We start from the raw sequence: 22,832 nt of genomic DNA on the forward strand, positions 1-22,832 counted from the left end.
AGTTCTGCAATGTGCTTTATGTAATTATCTCCTCGGCCATGACTGCTCTCCCGCCAGCAAATCTTGCAGTTAATGGAGGCCAGCAGGATAGCAGAAGACTGACTAGGGATGAAGGGCTGAAGGCGGGACCAGGAATCAATGGAAGGACCTGAGGAGCGAAGGCAGGGGGCAAGGAACAGGCTTAGAGCCACTGTGGCCCCAGAAATAACTGCTTTCTGGGAGATCACACAGACACCAGTCAAGAATTGAGCACAATGGCGGGAGAAAGAGCAGTTTTGGTAATGACGCTGAATGGAAATAAAAAGAACATGGCCAGGTAGTGGTGGCTCAATAGGACAGAGATTCAGAGTAAGAGGTGAAGCTGGAGGGCAACTGGTTCAGTTCACAAGGGATGTCAATGTAGCACCAGGAAACTAAAAGCGGAAGTATCTTTCCTCTGGCTATTGCCATTGCAACACTACTTCCCAATCTGGGTCCTGAAATAAACCTGTCCCAAGATACCTGATCAAACGAATCAGCTCAGTGAAAAGCCCATTCTGAGTTGAAGTGGGTATGTTAGCAGGGAAACCATCAAAATGAACAGGGCAGGGGTACTCCACATGTGCCTTGAACAATAGTATAGGATGAGCTCCTTAGGGTCTCTTTTGAATACATACTTTTGGCTACTTGTGACTAAGCTTAATTAAAATTATAGGCAATAAAACACAATATAATATAATGATATCTGTTTGACAACCAGACAGGGTCAAGGTTGTGGTCTGCCTATAATAAAAACATCCTGTGGACCACTGTAGGAGAAGATGAATGTAAATGCATCTGCAATAGAGGTATGTTAGAGCAGAGAAAACATTAAAATGTGAAGTGCGGGTTATTCAAGGACCAGGGTTGAGAAGACACTGATCTCCAAGGCACTTAAGCAAAGCACTTAACCCCAGGACCATAGAAAAGAGCAAGGACTACTTAGTGACCCTACTGTTTTTAAAGAGCTATAAAGAAACTAAGCAAAACAGAGCCTCCGATTTGCTTCTGCACTTTCATCTTTTAATTGTCGCACCCAGCTCTGAGAACATTCACAGCATGTTTGAGTGATGAGTCAAGGGATTGAGGGTGGGGTCCCTCCTCTAGCAGAATGCAGTCAGGCCTGATTTGCACAAGACCAAGACCACCGGCCTGATTTGAAATAAACAATCACAATCCCATAATATTATACTCCACTGAACAGTCTCAAAGCAAACCCCTACGTGTGAATTTTCTGCATGGCCCGTTTTTCAGAGGAGAGGATTTTGCCTCTGATGTTTGCTACCACAATGGCATTCCCATGGCCATTAGCTGCAGAATAAAGATCTTTTGGAGCTTTTGGTGTTGCAGCAGGTTTTGTTGGCTGGGTAATGACCATACGGTTTAGGGAAAGGCCAGGAGAGAAAGGTCAGGACAGTTTACTTCCTTTCAAGAGGTGACCTTTTGCCACAATCGAAATTTCAATTTGTGGCAACATAACACACACACACACACACACACACACACACACACACACACACACACACAAACACACACACACACACACACACACACACATATATGCCCCCCGTCTCCAAAAAAAAAAAATCCACACAAAATCATCCCATGCTATTCTCTGAGCCAATCTGGGCATTTATTATTTGCCATTATCCAACGGCGCCATGCCACACAGCTGCTCCCTTAACGAGAAGCGCATCAAAGAGTGGACGCAACCACCCCCACACATACACTCACGAGTTCGCTCTGCTGATCTATTGTCCTGCTGCTAATGCTATGAGCTGGGACGGGAGATTAGCTGAAGCCAAATCTCTCACTGTCCCCTCTCTATCTCTCTCGTTCCTCCACTCCCTTACTTTCTCCCTCCCTATCTTCCTGTCTCTCTCAGTACTTTTCTTTTGCCTCCTTCGCTGGCTGGCTAGCTAGCTCTCTTTCATTCTTTCTCATCCATCTCTATCTTCCCAGCGCTCTCTGGGGTTGTTCTCTGGCAGAGGCCGGGGATGGGTTTCTGTTACAGAAAGTTCTGAAGAGATGTGAAAGACAAAAGGGATTAAAGCAGTGCCAAGGGTGCCCTCTCTCTCCCTCGCTCTTTCTTCCTCTCCAGTCTGGGAACAGGGGACACCACCACCAGCGAATGCACTCAACATGCCAGTGAGACCACTGAGCTGTTATGGCTCTGCAGCTAAGCTCAAGATCCTAATAGTTGAGCGGCAAGAGGCAACAATGTACACAGACAGACACACACAAACCACTCCTAAGAACCAAGTCATCCTTGAAATCCGTTCAGGCTGGGGGATCACATAAAATAGCTCATCCATTTGCCGTTTGATCTATTCCCCATCTCCAGACAGCATGCGCACTGCCAAAACAAAAGAGGACAAGCCTGATATTCCACTCAGTCAAAGTGCGGAGGAGAAGAGATAAAGGAGAAGAAAGGAGCAGGGACAATGACAAGTCACCCTCCAGTGTGGTCAGCAATCACAGCATCTAATTTGCCCAATGCAATTTGAGTTACACTCATGCACTCCAATTAGAGAGTCAAAACACACACCAAAAAAACACATATACTGGCTTTAATCTCCTCAGTTAAAGCGAGACACATCCTGCAAATGAGCCTGGGTGACCCCCTGGGATAGTCTCTGGCTTTTCTCTCCCTTTTACATTTTCTCCCTCTTCGTTTCCCCTGGGATTCAGAGACAGTTTTTCTAGAGGAGTGTAAAGGTTGAGCCAGCGCTGACCAATTAGCTGTAAAGACCTCATCAGATGATGACACGCAGACTGGGAGCTGGCCCTGTTAAAAGCTTAGGGGGAAGAGCCTGAGGAAAGTCACACTGACCTGACCATCATGGAGTGCTATTCGTCACATAGACACATACACTCTTCCCCATCGTTTCCCATTACCCACAGGACTGAAGCCTTCATCACTCACCTTTTGCAAGCTCCAGCTACAGGCTCTGTCCTCTATAATTCACAACATACCTCTTAACACGGTCTGCGGGTGGACATATGAGCTGACACAAACTGTGGATGTTACAGTAGACAGTTATGGCTTCCATGATGGTTTCATTGACGGCTCAACGGGGGGAATAAACCAGGACTTTTGTGACATCTTTCACTGATAAAACTAAAGAGGGAATGCGAAAAGAAATGATTCCTGAAGATTCTGTTACACTTCGCAGAGATGTTGCCCATCCAGGAGACATCACATGGTGGTGGGGGAGTGATGATACAGGGTAGGCATCACTAGGAGAAGCTCATTTGGAGCTTTAGAGACATGAGAAGGAATAAGCCAGGTCTAAGCTGTCTACTCTAGGTGTCTGACTCCCTCAGCATGCCCACCTCAAGCAGGTACTGCTGCCAACAATCACCTGGAAAAAGACAACTATGATTGTCTTTTTCCAGCCTGGCTTTTTAACTGTCAGAACGCTATGTGGAGCGCTCTTCTGGCACACTAGAACAGAGACTAGCAGAGCTGAGACAGTCCCTACTAATGCCTTATAAAGAACCCTCATTCAGAACTGAGCCGTGCACTGATACTAAATATATATAAGGTTTTTCCTTTTTATAACTATTTTATACATTCTACAATAATAGTGAAGACACTGAAACTATATACATAACACATATGACATTGTACAGTGACCAAAAAGTTTCATACAAATTAAAGTCTTGAAGTCTGGATTTGTCAAAGTCTCTTGCCATTCTCTCAAGCAGCTTCATAAGGAACCATATACTGAGAACATATACAAAGAACCTGTTGGCTGCTAAAACTACTTGTTGGGGGGAACATAAAAAATATAAAAGAGTGTATACATTCATGAAGGTGTGTCTGAACTTTTAACTGTACTGTACTGTCTGTTTATAGCAGTACAGGATACTAATATTTACCCCACTGATGAGGAGTAGGAAGATATTCAATCGCAGTTTTTCATAGTTTATAGGATTTTTTATTTGTGTGTATGCACAGTGATACAGAGAGTGGGAGTAGGAACCGTACTTTCCTGGAATATTCTACATTACTGTGATAAAATTACATCTAAAGCTATTTATATAGGCTATTTTACGGGGAAGTCGTGGGCTGGAGGTTAGGGATCTGGCCCTATGACCGGAAGGTTGCCGGTTCGATCCCCAGAGCCGACAGTCCATGACTGAGGTGTCCTTGAGCAAGACACCTAACCCCCAACTGCTCCCCGGGCGCCGTGGATAGGATTGCCCACCGCTCTGGGCAAGTGTGCTCACTGCCCCCTAGTGTGTGTGTTCACTAGTGTGTATGTGGTGTTTCACTTCACGGATGGGTTAAATGCAGAGGTGGAATTTCCCCGGTTGTGGGATCAAAAAAGTATCACTTACTTACTTATAAGCCTTTATTGTCTTGGAAAGCACACGTTAAACATTAAACACAAGTAAACATTGATACAATAAATTGTGCTTTTATGTATTAATTTGGGAATTTGCAAAACTCATTATTAACAGATCAGTATTGTCAGTATAAGCTCAGTATTTACAGTTACCATCCGATATCTGCTTCAGCTTATTGGTCCTTCAGTATATCAAAAAAGGTGTGCTGCTGCATGCAATGACCCTCTGGATATAATTAATACAATGTATTGTTTTTTACAAGTAAAATCACACTCATGCAGATTTAAATCATTTCCATGGCTGGCCTAATGCAGTTTCCAAACCAGATGCAGTTGATATTTGCTACTTCTGTATTCCAATCACAAAGTGCTCCAATATCCTGATCTTAAAAATATGATATAAAGAAAGACAATGGCTGAACTGATTTCACTTAATGATGCATTTTAATAGCTTAAAAATGCCTGTGTTTACCAAGAATCACGTTCTTGTCTTTGTACACTGTCATTTTTGCATGTTTGCCCCTCTCATTATCTCATCCTAAGTCAGGTTTCTTTAATGCTGCCTCATTTGACTAGTTTACTAGCTTTATCACCGAGTGCTACTCAGTAGCACTATTAGAAGGTAGCAGCACAGCCAGTAGACTGGAGCTCAAAAAAAACTTTTTTTTTTCCAAACAAGATGGGACCTATTCACATCTGGCTTTCCTCAAGTTTGAACATTATTTCTCAAATATTTGTCCGGCTTGAGGTCAAATTTGGGTTCACATTTCATGTGTGGGTGTCTCACATTTCAAAACTGCTGATAGGCAGGTTATAAATGATCGATTTTGTTAATTGATGAACAGCTGACCTTGTTGCTAAATAGAGACTTTACAGGCACAGTCATTAGGAATATTCTGCCTTATTCAGCATCTAGTTGGTGGTAGGGATCAAGTCTGGATAGACTTTCACTGGGCTATAGTCAGATTCAGATTCAAAACTTGGTGTCAGCTTTGGACAGAATTCTGTTGAGTCATGTCAGGGTTTGGACCAAAATTTCAGATAAGATTATAGCTCTACAGGAGATAGAAATGGAATCAAGCTAGCATCAGGAGCAGCGCTGGAATGACTATCCACAGGAGGTCCTCTGTGTCTGTAGCCTCACTCCCTCTTCACCTGGCAATCCAGCCTCTGCGACAGGTGGTACGCTCGTGGCCCTTGATAAACTGCCTCCATTACCAAACTTAATTACTAAATCGCCTCTTGCCAGGAGCAGCCCATGGCCATCGTGAGGCGAGCAGCAGCCCCCCTGCAGCAAGTGAAGCAAACAAATAAACAGCGTCTGAGCTCCGACAGCCAGCTTCTGACTGCAATTAGGGGCCACAGCGCCGGGCCTAATTAATAGCTTGCGATGCTATCGATGGGGGAAATAAAGACAATTCAGCTGCCTCTCTGGAGCCTGGCCTGAAAGCTCCAGGGCTGGGCTCGGCAAAGAGAGAGGGCAAGACAAGTGCGAAGAGTGTTTGTGTGGAGCCATGCTAAGAAGACAAGCTGGAGCTTCTGTTTGTGTGTGTGTGGAGCAGTGTAGATATGTGTGTAGGTGGAATTATGCTTGTATAAAGGTCTGTTTGTGTGTGAGGAGCCCTTTCTGTGCCGCTGCACTGGAGGGCTCCAGGGTTGGCAGTGTGCCCAAAAGCAGTCCACTTCATTTCTCACCCTTCCTGAAGGGCATATCCACTCATCCTGGACCCCGAGGGACGTTTCAGAGCCAAGCATCCTGCACCAAGGTCAGCGTGGTCACCCCGCGTCAAATCCGCAACATCGAAAAGGCATCACCTTGCTCACCAACCCACATTCCCATTCAACACACACACACACACACACACACACACACACACACACACACACACACACACACCAGCAACAGGCCTGTCAAGCGACAACAACTGGCTGCTTGTAATGTTTTTAACTGTGTTTATATACCACCCCCCTCCCTTGTGGAGCTTAAATTAATACACCAGACAGACAACTACAACAGGTTGTGTTATATTGTCCATTTATTCCCATGCATTCATAGGAGCACTCCCTCTCTCCCTCCCTCTGTCTCCAGCACGGGCCAGTGCAGAACACCATCTGCCGCAGGGGGCAGACTGCTGACGCTTATTAGGTCTCTTTATATCGCTCATTACCTATCTCACTAATGAATAAAACACAGCCTCTCCTAAATTAAAGCACACGCCGCAGGAAATATTTACTGGTTCCAGCCATTCCTTACTCTGTTCGTTAGCAAGACTGATGAGCAGGGGTGGCTGTAGGAGATGGCAGGGGAGAGGGTACAGTTTTGGGCTATACAGTGTTCTCTGCGGCCATAAGAAACATCTACTACAATCTGGCTGTGAAGTGACCTTAATAAACACCTTCTGGCAAGAGGCAGTTGGGCTATCAAAGTTCAGGCTAGCAGGGTTATGCCAAGTAAACTGACCTATGCTAAGCAATTAGACTAAGAGAGTAAACATACAGCTTAAAGCAGTGGTCCAGTAGTATGTGCAAGTGGGAGGCCTGGTGCCCCTGACTTACATACTCAGAGTCTGGTCAATGCTTTTTTCAATAAAGGCAAATTATGGAACTAAAAACTTAATTGGATAGTGCTGGAGCCTGGAGCCTATCCCAGCTGTCATCAGGCAGAAGGCAGGATACACCCTGGACAGGTCACCAGTCCATCACAGGGCACCATTCACTGCATTTACTGCAAAAAATCAAACCACTGAGCGAGTGCTGAAGAATTTTTCAGGGCTGATGTGGCAACCCTAGCCATGTTCAACAGTTATGTCTCACAATACCTAACTAATACAAACCATTACAGACATTCAAAGTCCCAAAAAGTGACCTAAACTGGGTTGTCAAAGTTCAGGCTAGCAGGGATGATGGCTAAACTTCTGCTAAACAACTGGACTAAGTAAGAAAATGTACACTGTAAATCAGTGGTCAGCAAGTATGTGCCTGTACACGTACATTCATAGAAACTGGTAAAACCATTTAAAAATAAAAGCAAATAATGGATCAGAAAACTTAACTGGATTTGCAAAACACTCAACTGCATTCACCCCATGATAGCCTTAAGACTAAAGGTTTTATCTTAGCTACAACATTTTCACTAAATTAACCTACTTAGTTGTAGTACCCTTAACTGATACTTGACATTAGGAATGCAGGAATTATGTTTAGGATAAGGATGTAACAGCACTGCACACTGTGATGTAAAGAAATGTGTCGCAGCATATTGCATTGCATTGTATTATTATGTGACTAGCATATTAGTATGTGGACAGAACATTAGATTGGGATACTATAAAACAACTTTTGTTTCAAATAATGTACTTTGATAATGTTGAATGCTCACCATAAGCCATATATCTTCAGACACTCCTTATTTCTGTTGTGTCAAAAAATGCATCAAACCGATGCAACTGTATTCTATGAATTTAAAAAATCTATATTTTTGAATTGTTATTCCCCTAATTTTGGGTGGACACCCACCCAGGATTCTTCTGAATGATTCTGGAATTTGGTTGTCCTACCATGGAAAAATAATCCCATTTCTGGACACTCAAAGCGCAGGCTAGCAGGGACAATGCCAGGTTTACATGCTGTAAAAACAAAGCATGTAAATCAGTGGTGCAAATGTCTGCAACTTATATGTTGTACACGTTTGCAGAAACTTGCAGAAACTGGTCTAAACTTTTTTTTAAAAGAAGTGAATTCTATCATGTGGATCCCTCTAATTTTCATGAGATCCATCACTAATTAGCCCCTGAAAAAGAGCGACTTGTCTCTTTCAGCTATCTCACATATAATATTAATGAGAAACCCTACAAGTTTGGCTTTGCTTTCGGGCTTTGGCAGTCCAGAACACCTAATGTTTAAAAAAAAAACCTTACATAACATCTTTAACTGTCGCCACACTGACATAATTGCACACAAATAGGCCCAGCATAAATCATCTTTCTAAATCATCTTGCGCTGAGGCTAATGACACATGCAAAGAGGGAGGAAAGAAAAATGTCTCAGCATCTCAGGAAGCCGATGCGCGTCGCCTCGTCAGCCCAGTTGGGTTTGACAAACAGCTTTTGACAAGAGCAGTAACTGAAGTGAAATTGCAGCTCTCGCTGACTGACGTGCAGTTCAGACATGCGAAATGCCTGCCAGTGAAATTCAATTTGGCCGAGCTGGTGGAGAGGGCCGGGCGGGCTCATGGGGGCCTCCCCAGGGGGGTGTGTGTGCACACATGTGGGCTGATCTGTGGAGGAGCCAGTGGGCAGGAACGAAGCTGCCAATAGCCTCAAGGCTTGGACAAGCCAACCAGACTCAACACTACATCTCCCTCTCCCTCTCTCTCTCTCTCTCTCTCTCTCTCTCTCTCTCTCTCTCTCTCCCTCTCTCTCTCTCTCTCTCCCACTTGCTCCTGTTGTTAGCTACAAAGTTCCTTCAGTCTGTTTGTCCAAGATCCATGCAGGCCTGGGGACTTGCAGAAGTGTGGGTGAGGATGTAGCTCACCAAACTGCCTTTAGCCTCTAGCATCTGTGTCAACATATGATGTGGATGGGGAGATGCGTGTGTGTATTTGTTAGCATGTGTGTTTGCATCTTGTGAGCTCAGAGGGCTGTTGCCAAGGCAGCCACATATCTCCAATGGCTGCCAGTTTCAGAAAGAGCCATCACAATAGCAATGAGGAAGTGTTTTCTCCCCATCACCTCGGTCTAATTACAAAGTAAATCACACACACACACACACACACACACACACACACACACACACACACACACACACACACACACACACACACACACGCACGCACACACACACGCACACACACACACTACACTCTGGTGTCATTATCATTACAGGCAGGAAACTGTTGATAATACCTGTGATTGCAATCATGCAACATTAGCTTCTACATTCCCTTTGCTCTATTCACCAGCTCGGTGTCTGTCTCCACTGTGACAGTGATAATTAGTTATGGTGGCTGAGAAGTTTTCACCCTGCCTAAAATTATGTTTATTAAAGGGCCAATATCCTATATTCAATATCCTTTCTTGTGTTTGTTGACTTAGGACACGTTTATGTACCAAAAACAGACATAATGAGCATTTTTTCTCTGTATCCCTTAAAAATAGGCAGCTTTCGCTACTGTGCCTTTAAGACTGATATAGATAATTGCACAGTTTGGTTTAAAGCCAGAGTTCAAAACACACTTAAGACTTTAATTTTACTGGACTTAAACTTCAGACTGAAATTCTTTTGCTCTGAGTGACCCTATAACTTACGTTTATTATGTTTCTTTTATTACATTGTAAGTGATTTAATATTTTCGTTTGTGTGACAATTCTTATTGTTGCACACTGATTTACCTGATGTTAATGTGACACACTGATCTAACTGCTCACCATGTGGCCATGAGGGACAGTCCTGCAGTTTCATTTCCTGCTCTAAAATGCAGGGGCAAGGCTAACATAAAGCTCCGCCCACAGACTAAAACTCTATGTGTTTCGGTAATAACAAGAAAATGTGGGACGATATTTTTTGAATTTTAAAATAAAACCAAACTTTCAAAATCTTTCAACTTAAATGTAAAGGAACAAAACAAAAAGATCTTTGAAAAAAGATCACTGAAAGAAATCCCCACAAATCTAAGTATTTTCACAAGTCGAAATTAAGGGTCAGGGTTTGGGACAGACACTTCCTTCCACTAATAAAAAAGCAGTACATATATGACGATTTTTGTAAATATTTAACTAAGTACTCAAGTAAGTATCTCTAACTAAGTATCTCAATTAATGCATTGGGTTTAAACACATCTGAATACTTCGTTTTTTTTTTAAATGGTTATTTTTTTACTATGGGACTGCAGTTTGAATTAATTTGGTAGATATAATGGTTCACATATGGAAACAGTCTCTCTTTGGATTTGCGTCCAGACTGAAACACTCCTTATAACTTCAGTGGGAACGGGTGGAGCTACACTGCTGTAGGCTCAAGGAATATACTGTAGCATCTGAGCTACAACTGATGGAGAGGAACTCAGCTATTTACACGTTTAATGCTTTATTGGAGCCACGTTGGCCACAGCCATGTCATATAACAAGACAAGCTTCAGGCTAACAGCTAAATGCTGCATAGCTAGGGCCTAGGCCTTCCCTCCAGAGGGCGGTGGGGAGTGTGGCATGTCTGCACTGCTGCGCTTCTTACTCTCCACATTCACAGTTCTTCACATGTGGAAGCACAAACCCCCCCGAAATGTCGGCTCTTCACAATAAGAGTGCCCAGGCATAACAAACCCCAAATAACCCCACACACTACTATACTGACAAGTCACTACTCTGTCGCACTGAATCTAATAATGATTTTTCTTAATATGCCTCTGGTTTAGGGTTGATAGATGTTCAGGGTTTTCCTGTGGACTCCATGTTCATATTTCAGCATTTCTTATGAAGTTTAAACTTTTTATCTAATCAAACCACTTGTATACAAAGAATGGGTTTAATTAGTTCACATTACCCTAAGTGGGGGCAATTAATTGGGAAAGGTGCACTGCTGGTGACACCTTTAGGCACTAGGCAGCACTGCAGAGCAATAGCCAAGATGATTAGGGTCTGTGTCTGAAATGACAACTACCTACCTTAGATTACATCATGGGCCCAGCTGCCCATCCACTGAATTTAAAAACATTTCCTGGGGTCCACTTATTACAATTGTGTGGATTTCATAATTTTTAATTTCATAAAATTAAGCAGCCTGCAAAAAGCAGTCTGGGCTGAAACTCTACTTCAAAGTGAATGGGTGGAGATAAACTGCTGTAGACTGAATAGGTAGATATACTGTACATAGATGTGTCTGTGACATCACAAAAAAATGAAACCAATAGCTTTAGTTTTGTTTTGATTTTCTAGTTTTAGTTTAGCTCTTATCTAGTTTCAGTTTTAGTGGTAATTATAATGATGAACACTGTGATAGTAGGTATTTGAATAAAGTGGAATAAAGTAAGTACAACAGTAAACTGTGCTCAGCTTGGCTCATGCTTTCCTAAAAGATGGCCAAAGTCAGAAGAGTTCCACATCTAAGCTTTCATTCATACTAAAAAAAACAAAAAAACTAAGGTTATTTCTGAGTATTTCCATTTCATTTTAGTTAGTTTGCATGTGAAAATTCTAGATCTAGATTTTTATTATGAGCACATATAGATATACATGACAACAAAACTTTTTTTGGCTGCTGGTTTTTGTTTTAATAGCAGTAATAGTTTTAGTTAACTATAATAACCCTGGTCCATGCTTGTGAGGCCCATGCTTGTGAGGGAATGAATATGCAGGACCAATGTATCGCAACGAATCTAAGAACTTTTTCAAATAAGCCTCTAGTTTAGGGTTGACAGACATCCACGTTTTTCCTGGATTATGTTGGATTTTAGTTGACTGTCACAAACTCCACTTTCATATTTTAGCACTTCTTATGAAGTTTAAACTGCTTCTTTTGATCTAATCAAACCACTTGCATACAAAAAATGATGAATGTCATAGATTATGGATTCCATAATCGCCTAGTTATCTTGGGGCATTTCTCTTGGTCCATTCATAATGATTTTTTGGACAGCAACACCATGTTCAAAATATATTTCAAAAAAATGAAAGAAGCAGAGCTTTACGATCGAAGACTCCACGGATAACACATTATTATTTCTACATATAAAATTTAGAATCTGCATCTGATTTGTGTTAAAGTAAAATTTCAGGCCTGATAAAAACTTTACTACCAGGTCCCACAAATGCTTGCAATCCCTCAGTAAAGAAGTAAACTCAAGAAAACTCCGCGGTCACATTCAGTTTGCCAAACAACCAAATTCGCAATGAGACTGACAATGACCTGCGGAGGAATGGCCGTGTGTAATGGTGGGCTGACATTCAGATTAGCTTTTACAGTCCTGCAAGGCTGGTTAGGCCTTAAGGGACACAGGCTGGGTGCAGGGATAGACAGACTCTATCAAAATGAGGCGTCAGATATGAATCGCTTAACAGGCAAAACAGAGATGTCAGAGTGAGGCTAATAAAGAGAGGTGTGAAAACGAGCTGCCAGTCTGATTTGTCTGCTCCATGTCCGAAATTGCGCAAACGGCCTTTTCCCTTCACTAGACATCAGTCAATCAATCACTGACAAGGCTATCAGAGACATCAGTAAGTTTGTGCATGAATCGAAAAGGTTGAAGGTTAAAGGTGGAACAGAATACGGCGCGAGTGGTTTTGTGTGTGTGTGTGGGTGTGTGTGTTTCTGGACATCAAAGGTGATTGAGTCACTTAGGGCCTAGGACTAACCTGTCAATCACACCGAAGCCTGCTCCGTGACAGCTGTAGCCCCTGCTTGCTTGTCAACTAGCAGAAAGGATGAGACAGCAGACGTAACAGGCAGTCACGTCAACACTGTTTATCTTAAAAGGCTGATTTCTTTCGGTGAAGCACTCTCGCAGAGCGGACAAACACAGCTTGGGGCTGAAGCAAAAGGCTTCTTTATTAATGCACGCTACTACGACTCTCAAAGAATTAAACCTGCCCCAAAGGCTCTTGCTTAAACCTGGTCTCAAGCTCTATTTTAATGATATGACTTTTATCCCACAGTGGCAACTATTAAAGCTTTTTTTCTGCCCAAAATACTCCTCTCACCATTCCCCAACAAAGGCTGTGACTTCACTGACCCTGTCACAGCATCGCCAAATACATGCTGTCTGGCTCTCAGCCTACATCTGGGGGTCAACATGACAGCACCATTATGGTCACAACGGACAAAGAAAAAAACCCCAGAGGCCCAGAGAGCGATAATTACCCGCTGTTGGGATAATTGCAGAGAAAGATTTCAGTGCCTTCACCTCCACTGTCCCCGCAGGCCACTCAAACCTCACATTCACATCCAGCCATGCCGAGAGGGACACGCCTGTCTTGGGTAGTAAAAGCAGTGGTCTGCAAGCAAGCACGCAAGCATTTTGATGCCCATTTGGCGCCAGTTTATAAACTTTTTTTTTTTTTACAGAAAACTTTATTTTCTACAAAGCAACATTCATATTTAGAGCATTGTGCAAATTTATGTATTTAAGTATTAAGTGCATCCACCCTTTCATTTTTAAAAGAAGGCTTGCTTTCAGTTTTTTTAAAGAAATCAGGGATATTTTTCCACACCAAATTTGGAAAGTCTTAGAAGTCGGTTGCATTGTCTACTTCTGACAAGCTAAGTAATCTCAAACATGCTACACATGCTTTCAGACCTATAGCACGAGGTGTCTTCTCACAGGGAAAGACTATGGATGTTTCCAGATCTGAAGCAGTAGTGGACCTTGATTTTCTCCTCTCTTTCAAAGATGAAAGCTTTAAGTAGTGTTTATCTGATGGTGATACTGTCGACGGTCTACCAGGTCTTGCACAGTCCCATTTTCTCTGTATCTTTCAGTAATGTTTTGAACTCAAGTTTAGGAATCTCCCATTTTTTTCACTTATTTTCCTTTGACTTTTCCCTTCCTTAAGCAAGTAGATTATCTTATATTTCACCTTCTTATATATGTAAGGATGTAAGGAAAAAATAATTAAGGGTGCTCTCTGACATTTGCTCTGTACTGTACTACCTTTGCTTTTATATTGGTTTTTTACCCAATTGTCTTTCCAATTTAGATGTCCATGTTGACTGATGATGAGTCACATAGAAGAGTGAAGCCAATAAAGCTGTTGTTTCCTCCTAGCCAGAGATGGGGACCAAGCTGACAATCTCTAGATGATAGGGTCAACACAGTGGCACCACTCAGGAACTTCCATATACCCCCCTACTCCAAAACCTGAGGTGCTCACATATACACTCACTGGCCACTTTATTAGGTGCTAGTAAAAGGTTGGACCCCCTTTTGCCTTCAGAACTGCCTTAATTCTTCGTGGCCGACTTTCAACAAGGTGTTGGAAACGTTCCTCAGAGATTTTGGTTGGTTATTTGAGTTCCTGTTGCCTTTCTATCATCTGGAACCAGTCTGCCCATTCTCCTCTGACCTCTCACATCAACAAGGCATTTTCGCCCACACAACTGAACGCTCACTGGACATTTCCTCTTTTTCGGACCGTTCTCTGTAAACCCTAGAGATGGTTGTACGTGAAAATCCCAGTAGATCAGCAGTTTCTGAAATACTCAGACCAGCCCGTCTGGTACCAACAGCCACGCCACGCTCAAAGTCACTTAAATCCCCTTTCTTCCCCATTCTGATGCTCGGCCTGCACTTCAGCAAGTTGTCTTGACCACCTCTACATGCCTAAATGCAGTGAGTAGAACACAGCCATTAGCTGCAGTAGAGGTATAAAGTAATACCTAAATGCTAAAATTAGCTATGTAGGCTCAAAAACACCTCAGTCATGTTCAATGATTATGTCTGAAAAACATCTGAACCCTTTTCTGCCTTTCAAAGATGAGGTTGAGGTTGCAACCATTGCAAAAATATCGTGTGCACCACAGACAGATGAAATGGGTTCAGCAGCACCATATGGCTTCTACTTCACACTGCAGTGAGATGATGGGAGTGATGGAGCACACCAAGGCCAGCTGAGCCACCACCAAGAAAAGCATAGCATCGTTTACCTGATGGTGGGAAAGATGCTGTAAGTGGAGAGGTCCTTTACCTGCCTTAGGCCATCCCTGCTGTTCTGCATGATACGGAGGGCGTAGTTGGAGCGTTGGCCCCTGCTGTTGAACTCAATGTGGCCTGTTAGGCCTTCCAATTCTACCTATCCAGGAGAGAGGCAAAGACAGGCATGTTCAGACCTGGGGTCAGACACTGAGGGCACATGGGTCTACTGCTTCTCACACATCAAGCTTCAGTGCTTCAGTAATTAAGGGGATTGTGTTCAAAGAAAAGTGCCCCACTTCACTGTTAGCTGAAAATTAGTTAGCAATTTAGCGATAAAGAGGGCAGTGAACCCACATATAAGCTTTCAAGGAATTAAAGCTTTTCTGGGAAGAAGAGCACAGACTACAGCTACATGATGTTTACTAATGAGAAACCGATAGTCATCAGTGTTCAAGGGCTCAAGAAGATATCTCTGTTGCTTAGGATGAACACACATCTGACAAAAACAACTGCAGTGCACTGTGAAGCAGATCAGTGGTCTGCAAGTACATGGCAAGCATAGCATTTCATTGCCCAGAACATATGGCCATAGTGCCAGAATCAGAATTTGCAACAACAGGCTGGTATACCATGAAGGCACTTCAAGCTAAATCATCTTAAGTATGTAACTACAGTGATTCTTTTCTGAGTACTGCTCAAAAAGCTTTGTGCCGCACAATTTGGCTGATTTCACTTTCTTTACACCAGTGATTCTCAAACCCCATTTCTGCTCTTCAGAGTTAAATTAGAGTTTGTGAGTTCAGACTGTGTCTTCAAAACAGTGGTAATATGAGGAAAGGCTGATTAAGGGAGGGGGGTACTGTGGTTTATTTATTAGCGATGCTGTGAAGGTGTAGAAACAAACTCTTCGGTGACACCCGTCTCTTGCATAAAAAGATGTTTATTAGCCTTGAGAGGTCACAAACAAGCCTTCGCGAAACAGCTTGGAGAGAACAGCCAATAGTCTCTGAAACATACATTTCAGCTCCTGGTTTTATACCTGCTGTGGACGTATAGCCCACATCTGGTTTCTATTAAGACAGCCTCAGTTCGATGTATGGCTCCTCTCAAGCCATATTAGGTATTTAACATACATTCTCTCCAGAATGGCCCTGGTCGTCAAACCCCATATATGGCATTGTTAACATTCAGGGGGCCCCTTTCCTGTCCAGATGCCTCCTTTATCAGCTCGACTGAGATCCTGTGGTCCTACAGAATAAACTCAACCAGGATCTACACAGTATAATAACCAATATGATAAAAATTAATGTAACGACTATAGAATTAATAAGATCAAATTCACCACAGTACTCTGAGAACTTGGGCTGGATTTGGGGGCAGCTTCGGCCTGTAGCTAGAAGGCCAGACCCCCCAATAGCTGTAGTAGGACTGATGTTGGCCTGAGGAACAGGGAGGAGATGGGGTGGAGGGAGTTTCAAGCATGTTCTTCCCCTCAAACTTCGGTTATAACATAACTACATCAAAAATCAAGGGGTCTTTAAGGCCTGGTTTGAGAACCACTGATTTACACTCACTGGTATACACTGTTTATACATTGTGGCTGCTTGCTGAATACATTTCGAACTGCAGTCAAAAACATACATAAATAATTGGTTCGCTGTGAACATAAATAGACCCTCATTTTGAGAATAAATATTTATGTGTTCAAATACCAATGAGCTTTTAAAAGCCTGTAAAATTCTACTCTGGCCAGCCCTTGTTAAGACTTAAATAAAAACCATTTTGAAATGCAAATCTTTGTGATGACAATGACCTTAACACAGGGCTTCATCACAAGCGTTGAGGCTGAAGCTTTAATAAAGCATTAATAAAGTTTTTTTATTTTATTTATAGCAGTCTTAACCAATAGCTGGGAGTTGCTAACATTAGCAACAGTGCTAATAAAAATGCTATGTTCACTGTGCCTTATAAACATGCAGTGTTCAATGGTTATGGCTGGAAACACCTGGAAAACACTCCAGGTAGACAACAACTAAGAGTTATCATGTATGGTTTTAACTTTTCATGTAGCCACAGTACAACCTGCTGTATAAAATTATTATGTAGTACATAAAATCATAACTCCAGTATCCTGTGCAATAAGGACCAGGTACCTGTACTTTAAACAGTTGTTTAGGATAAGCTTTGTGGAATATGTGATGTAAAGGAGAGATACTGATCCGTATGAAATGTGGGGTCTTTGGAATACACGCTTAGGCTGTGGACCCCTGTAAAGCTTGAATTAAGGCTATAGGCCATTAAACATGATGTCAGTTAATCACAAGAAGCCCATTTCCTGACGGACAAGGTCAAAGCTGGGGTTGTGTCCATTTTAAACATACCCTGCAGAAGCACTGCAGGTATCGATGAATGTGAATGAAGCTGTAGTAGAGCTGGTGATCGACAGTTTTTGGCCTCTTTCTGCAGGCCTGGGCCTCTTACCATCCTCAAGTAGTTCATCAGGCTGGTCCCATGCTCCCATATTTTGGAGGACTTGCAGGACAGCTGAGTGGCCCCCACATTCTGGCTACGATTCAGCTCCTGCACAGCTGCCACCACCGTGTGTACCGCGTCAAACAGCAGCGCCGAGGACAGCTGGGACACACACAAAAACACAGATACACAAAGCAGAGATCAAGTGGTTAAACTCCCAGCCGAGTTTGATATTCCATTAGATCATGAAGAGGGCTTTGTGTGCTGATAGTGTGAAAAGCGCAACAAACTCTCCCTCTGCACAGCTGGTAACTCTGACCATTCCAATTACGTCTGACCATGTGGTGCTAAAGAGCAGGAAGGGGACTTTTCCTCTCCACTCACTCCCATTACCACACTGATGCTAACAGAGACTGAAATGGCCTTGCTTTGCACTGCATTACTAGACAGAACCACAGCTTAGTCTAGGGGGTTAGTGTGGGTGGGTTTTTAAAAAGCATGGCTGGCTGGAAAGTGTAAACACTTTTTTATGCTATTTTTGGGCAACCATGGAGGTGAAATGGAAAATGACTACTGCTGCCAGTGGGAATCTCAGGATGGCTGCTGTTAGGTGTGCACAGGTAATCAAATACCCGGTAAAACGGGTCATAAAACAAGTTTCATGTCCCAATCATTTCTCAGTTCATGCATTTAAAGTAAGCTGCAAAAACTTGCAATTTGCAGCAGGTAGTTTGTAGCAGAGTTACTCGAGTTTAAAATGAGGGAGAAAAAATGAAATATTGTGCGCTGTTAAGAAAATATGGAGTCTAATAAGAAATGACATGTCTGGAAAAATGCTACGCAGACAAAACAGCATTGCTCTAAAGTTATAAAATAGATTTTTATAAAAGTTCAGCGGGTTCAACGTTCAATCACTTACTGGAGCTTTCTGTAAAATTGCTTGATCCAGCAGCAGCAGAACACAAGCTTAAGTAAATGTCAACAGTGGCATTTAGTGTTTCAACTCCAAAATATGTAATCTGTAGGGCCTGAAATTCTTTCTCAAAGGTTAACTAAATAATCATTAACAACATTATTAACTCTTACAGATACTCAGGTTTGGGCCTGACCACTGGAAATGTGCAAATATGATTATTATTAATAACCAACTGTTAGCAGTATATTAATTATTGTTAACTATAACTGTTAATTGTCAGTTGTCACATTTCTCAAACTTAAATGAAGAGCAGAAACTCAGAAAGTCTTAAACAATATGAAAACTTTAGAGTGGGGGGTTCACAGGGTTCACAAAAGCTTCACAGAATTAATTCCTGCTCTTCGCAAAAAGATGCATATATTTCACAGGCCAGGTGTCCAAAAAGCACATGTTCACAAGTAAATGGGATTAATATGCATCATGGGAATAATATGCTTTAACATGTGATCACATTTTTTCTTTTTCACGTGATCACACGTTTCTTTCACCTGAGCATGTTTTCATGTTACCACACATTTTTCATGTTATCGTGTTTCTTTATGTGGTCGATTGTTTTCTTGTAAACTTTTTTTTGCATGCAATCAGGCATTTTTCCACATGACCACATGTTTTCACAAGTGATCACATTTTTTTCACGCGATCACTTTTTCAGAAATTTTTTCACATACATTAGAAAAATGTGATGTTTGAAAACCCCTGTGTTTATTATTTATAAAATTCATGAGTTTTTCTGAATGAGTGTTAAATATCCCTTATATGTGCTTTTTTTCATCAGTTCTCTTTTAGGATGGCTTTTATTTTGTTTATATCATGTTCAGCCTAGGCCAAGGTGCATTTATACACTATATGGCCAAAAGAATTCACTCACCCTTCCAAATCATTGAATTCAGGTGTTTCAATCACTTTCATGGCCACAGGTGTATAAAGCCGAGCCCCTAGGCCTGCAGACTGCTTCTACAGACATTAGTGAAAGAATGGGTCGCTCTCAGGAGCTCAGTGAACTCCAGTGTGGTACTGTGGTCGGACGCCACCTGTGCAACAAGTCCAGTCGTGAAATTTCCTCACTACTAAATATTCCACAGTCAACTGTCAATGGGATTATAAAGCGGAAGCAACTCAACCACAATGTGATAGGCCACGTAAAATGACAGAGCGTGGTCAGCGGATGCTGAGGGGCATAGTGCGCAGAGGTCACCAACTTTCTGCAGAATTGCTACAGACCTCCAAATTTCCTGTGGCCTCAGATCAGCTCAAGAACAGCGTAGAGAGCTTCTTGGAATGAGTTTCCATGGCCGAGCAGCTGCATCCAAGCCTTACATCCAAGTGTGGAATGCAGCGGTGTAAATCGCCACCACTGGACTCTAGAGCAGTGGAGACGTGTTCTCTGGTGTGACAAATCATGCTTCTCCATCTGGCAAACCGATGGACAAGTCTGCGTTTGGTGGTCCTTGTCTGACTGCATTGTGCCAAGTGTAAAGTTTGGTGGAGGGGGGATTATGGTGCGGGGTCATTTTTTCAGGAGTTGGGCTCGGCCCCTTAGCTCCAGTGAAAGGAACTCTTAATGCTTCAGCACCAAGAGATTTTGGACAATTTCACGCTCCCAACTTTGTGGGAACAGTTTGGGGACGGCCCCTACCTGTTCCAAAATGACTGCACACCAGTGTACAAAGCAGGTCCATAAAGACATGGATGAGCGAGTTTGGTGTGGAAGAGTCCTGCGTTTAACCTGATAGAACACCTTTGGGATGAATTAGAGAGGAGACTGTGAGCCAGGCCTTCTCATCCAACATCAGTGTCTGACCTCACAAATGCGCTTCTGAAAGAATGGCCAAAAATTCCCTTAAGCACACTCATAAACCTTGTGGAAAGCCTTCCCAGAAGAGTTGAAGCTGTTATAACTGTGGGACAGGTGGGGCGACATCATATTAAACTCTATGGATTAAGAACGCGATCTCACTCAAGTTCATATGCGTGTGAAGGCAGACGAGGGAATACCTTTGGCAATATAGTGTATGTTCTTGTTATTGGTGTTGATGGTGCTTTGCATTAAATTTAACAGACAGACATTTTAGGACTATTAACTGGCATATAATAGTTTATAAAAAGTGCACCAAATGCATGGTGTCCAGCAAGCAAAACAGGACTGAAAACTGCAAAGTAGGCATCTTATCCACAAAAACAAACACATAACACACTGATAATCAGCGTGAAACTTCAATTAGCCTGTTCTGATATAGTGAAAGTGAGCAGGAGGGGACTGTCAGCTTAAGAGTCATGAAATTGGAAGAGATTCTTCATGTCAGAGGTGATTCTTTGTTAAACTCTAAAGACGTTATTAAATGTTAGTGCTTTATTTGTGAGATTGCTAATAAAACCAATAAATCTGCAGGACCTCTACATCAGCTAATGTATCAGTCAGAAAGCAGAATGTATCTACATCCGCAGTGAGTGAGTGAGGAAGTGTCGCCTGCTCGGAGTAGGAAGGCATTACTGCACTGTAGCGAGATATAGGTCTTCTGGTTAATCTCTGCGCTGGCCCACCTGCTTAACCAAACGCGGATAAATGAAAGAGCTGAAGTCCAGGGCTTAACTGCGCTCCCACGTTTCCATCGCCATCAGACAGTACAGCACAGCTTGTCCGTCACTCTGCATTCTGAGGAGTGTGGATTTCTGGGCCAGTGTAAAGTAACAGTACTGACTGTCACTGTAGGGTAAGACATGCAATTCTCCCTCTCATCTGTCTGCTACACTACAAAACCAATCCTTCTAGTGATTAATTAAAGATAAGGCTTAATTAGCAGGGGAAACACGGCTAGAGAAACCCAGCCGGGTTCTAAAAACAGCGACCACGGATAAAAAAAAAATCCACCTTGCGGCTTTAATTAGAATAGAGAAATAGTGTTAAACCTTCGAATGAATGGTGAGTTTTTCTCTGCCTATGCGAGATCAGACAACATGAAACAAAGACCCCTTTTACATTTTTCATTAGCTTTTAAGCTTTCCATTTTTCATGACTTGAAGGAGTTTAAGCACTCCTCACGAGAGGCGAGAGGGAGTAACACAGATGTTCACGTTCGCATGTGGGTGTGTGTGTGATAAATTATGAACGCTCAGTTTCTCAGTTCTGGGGTTAGCGAGAGGACTAGCGAGAGGCATGTGTGCAAACAGTTTTCCCAACACAGTCTATTCCACTGAAATGCAAACCTGACATGGTGCAGCGTTTAAACTAATAGGCATACGCTGGCAGTCAAAAAGAACAGATCAAATGACATTTACTGTCTGCCCAAAAATTTTGCAGACCTTTTAGGGATGGAAAGATCAATCGGCTACAGATTGGAATTGAAATTACAGTGAAGAACCTTTATGTGAGGGTTGAGGGCTTGATAATTGAGGGCTTGAGGGTTGATAATTTAAGGGCAATTCAATAGTTGTTGGGAAATGTAGTGGTTAAGTCATTTTTTAAGGGTGATCTTAAGGGTAGCAGAGCCAGCAAAAACATAACACAACACCAACAGTGCTACCAAACTGTGAAGATGCCAAGGGGTTTCCTCATCTAATGTATGCTGAAATACTGTACGAAGATGCTGAAGCGTTGGAAAAACAACAATCTAATCACATTTCATTTGTGTAACTACCAGTGGGAGCCATTCCATGCGAAACCAGTTGACATTTACTCACTGCCGTCTTTTCTTTGTACTGTTAGAAAAAAGGTACTGATTAGGTACAGTTTTCATTCATCAAGGTACAAACAAGACAAATGCACCCTCAAAGGTACAGCAGAGGTTCTAAGGTCCCACTGTGTGCCTTAAATAAGTTTCTCCCAGTGGGAAAGTACACATTAGTACCTTTCCGCAACCTAATGTTTCGAAAAAAAAGAACAATTCAATGAAAAGCCTAGAGACGAGATGGGGTGAACAGAGTGAAAAAAACTTAAAAATCATATTTGCAGTGGATTATGGTAAAATTATTTTCATTAACCGATGGGACTGAAGACATACCCTTGAGAGTACCACCCAGAGACAGTTCACTGCCTTCTGACATTTGGTGCCACTTCACTTTTTCTTTTTGAAAAACGTCACTTTTATCCATTTATCCACAATGATGAGTTCCATACAATCAAAAAGTGAAATGTGTTACGTTGGCCTGCACTGAAAAGATATTATCTAAAGATAACTAGGAATTTTTGATAAATATATGTTTTATAACAAATGATTTTAAATTAGGTTTGGCTAAATGTCTATACAGTTTGTTTAAAATGGATGACTGATGGAAACTGATGGAACGACAAACGTCTGCAAAAACTTTTGCTCTCTTTAGAGATTTCAATACAGTCAAGCACTGTGCTGAAATTTGCAAAGACAATAATAGTCATGTTTATCTGCAACTGAAC

The 22,832-nt window shown here is 42.2% G+C and overlaps 1 protein-coding gene across 2 annotated transcripts in view; it reads right to left on the minus strand.

The window, feature by feature from the left end:
* The window catches only part of grik4 (glutamate receptor, ionotropic, kainate 4), a 598,764-nt gene that overhangs the window by 60,739 nt on the left and 515,193 nt on the right, over positions 1-22,832 (minus strand). For both annotated transcript variants that reach the window (XM_037546764.1, XM_037546765.1), the window contains 2 exons: positions 17,476-17,628; positions 15,047-15,151 (listed from right to left, as the gene is read on the minus strand). In XM_037546764.1, the coding sequence (XP_037402661.1) occupies positions 15,047-15,151; positions 17,476-17,628 (258 nt within the window). The remainder of the gene's footprint in view (positions 1-15,046; positions 15,152-17,475; positions 17,629-22,832) is intronic.

The sequence above is a fragment of the Pygocentrus nattereri genome, chromosome 17 (assembly GCF_015220715.1).
Source record: "Pygocentrus nattereri isolate fPygNat1 chromosome 17, fPygNat1.pri, whole genome shotgun sequence".
Lineage (NCBI taxonomy): Eukaryota > Metazoa > Chordata > Actinopteri > Characiformes > Serrasalmidae > Pygocentrus > Pygocentrus nattereri.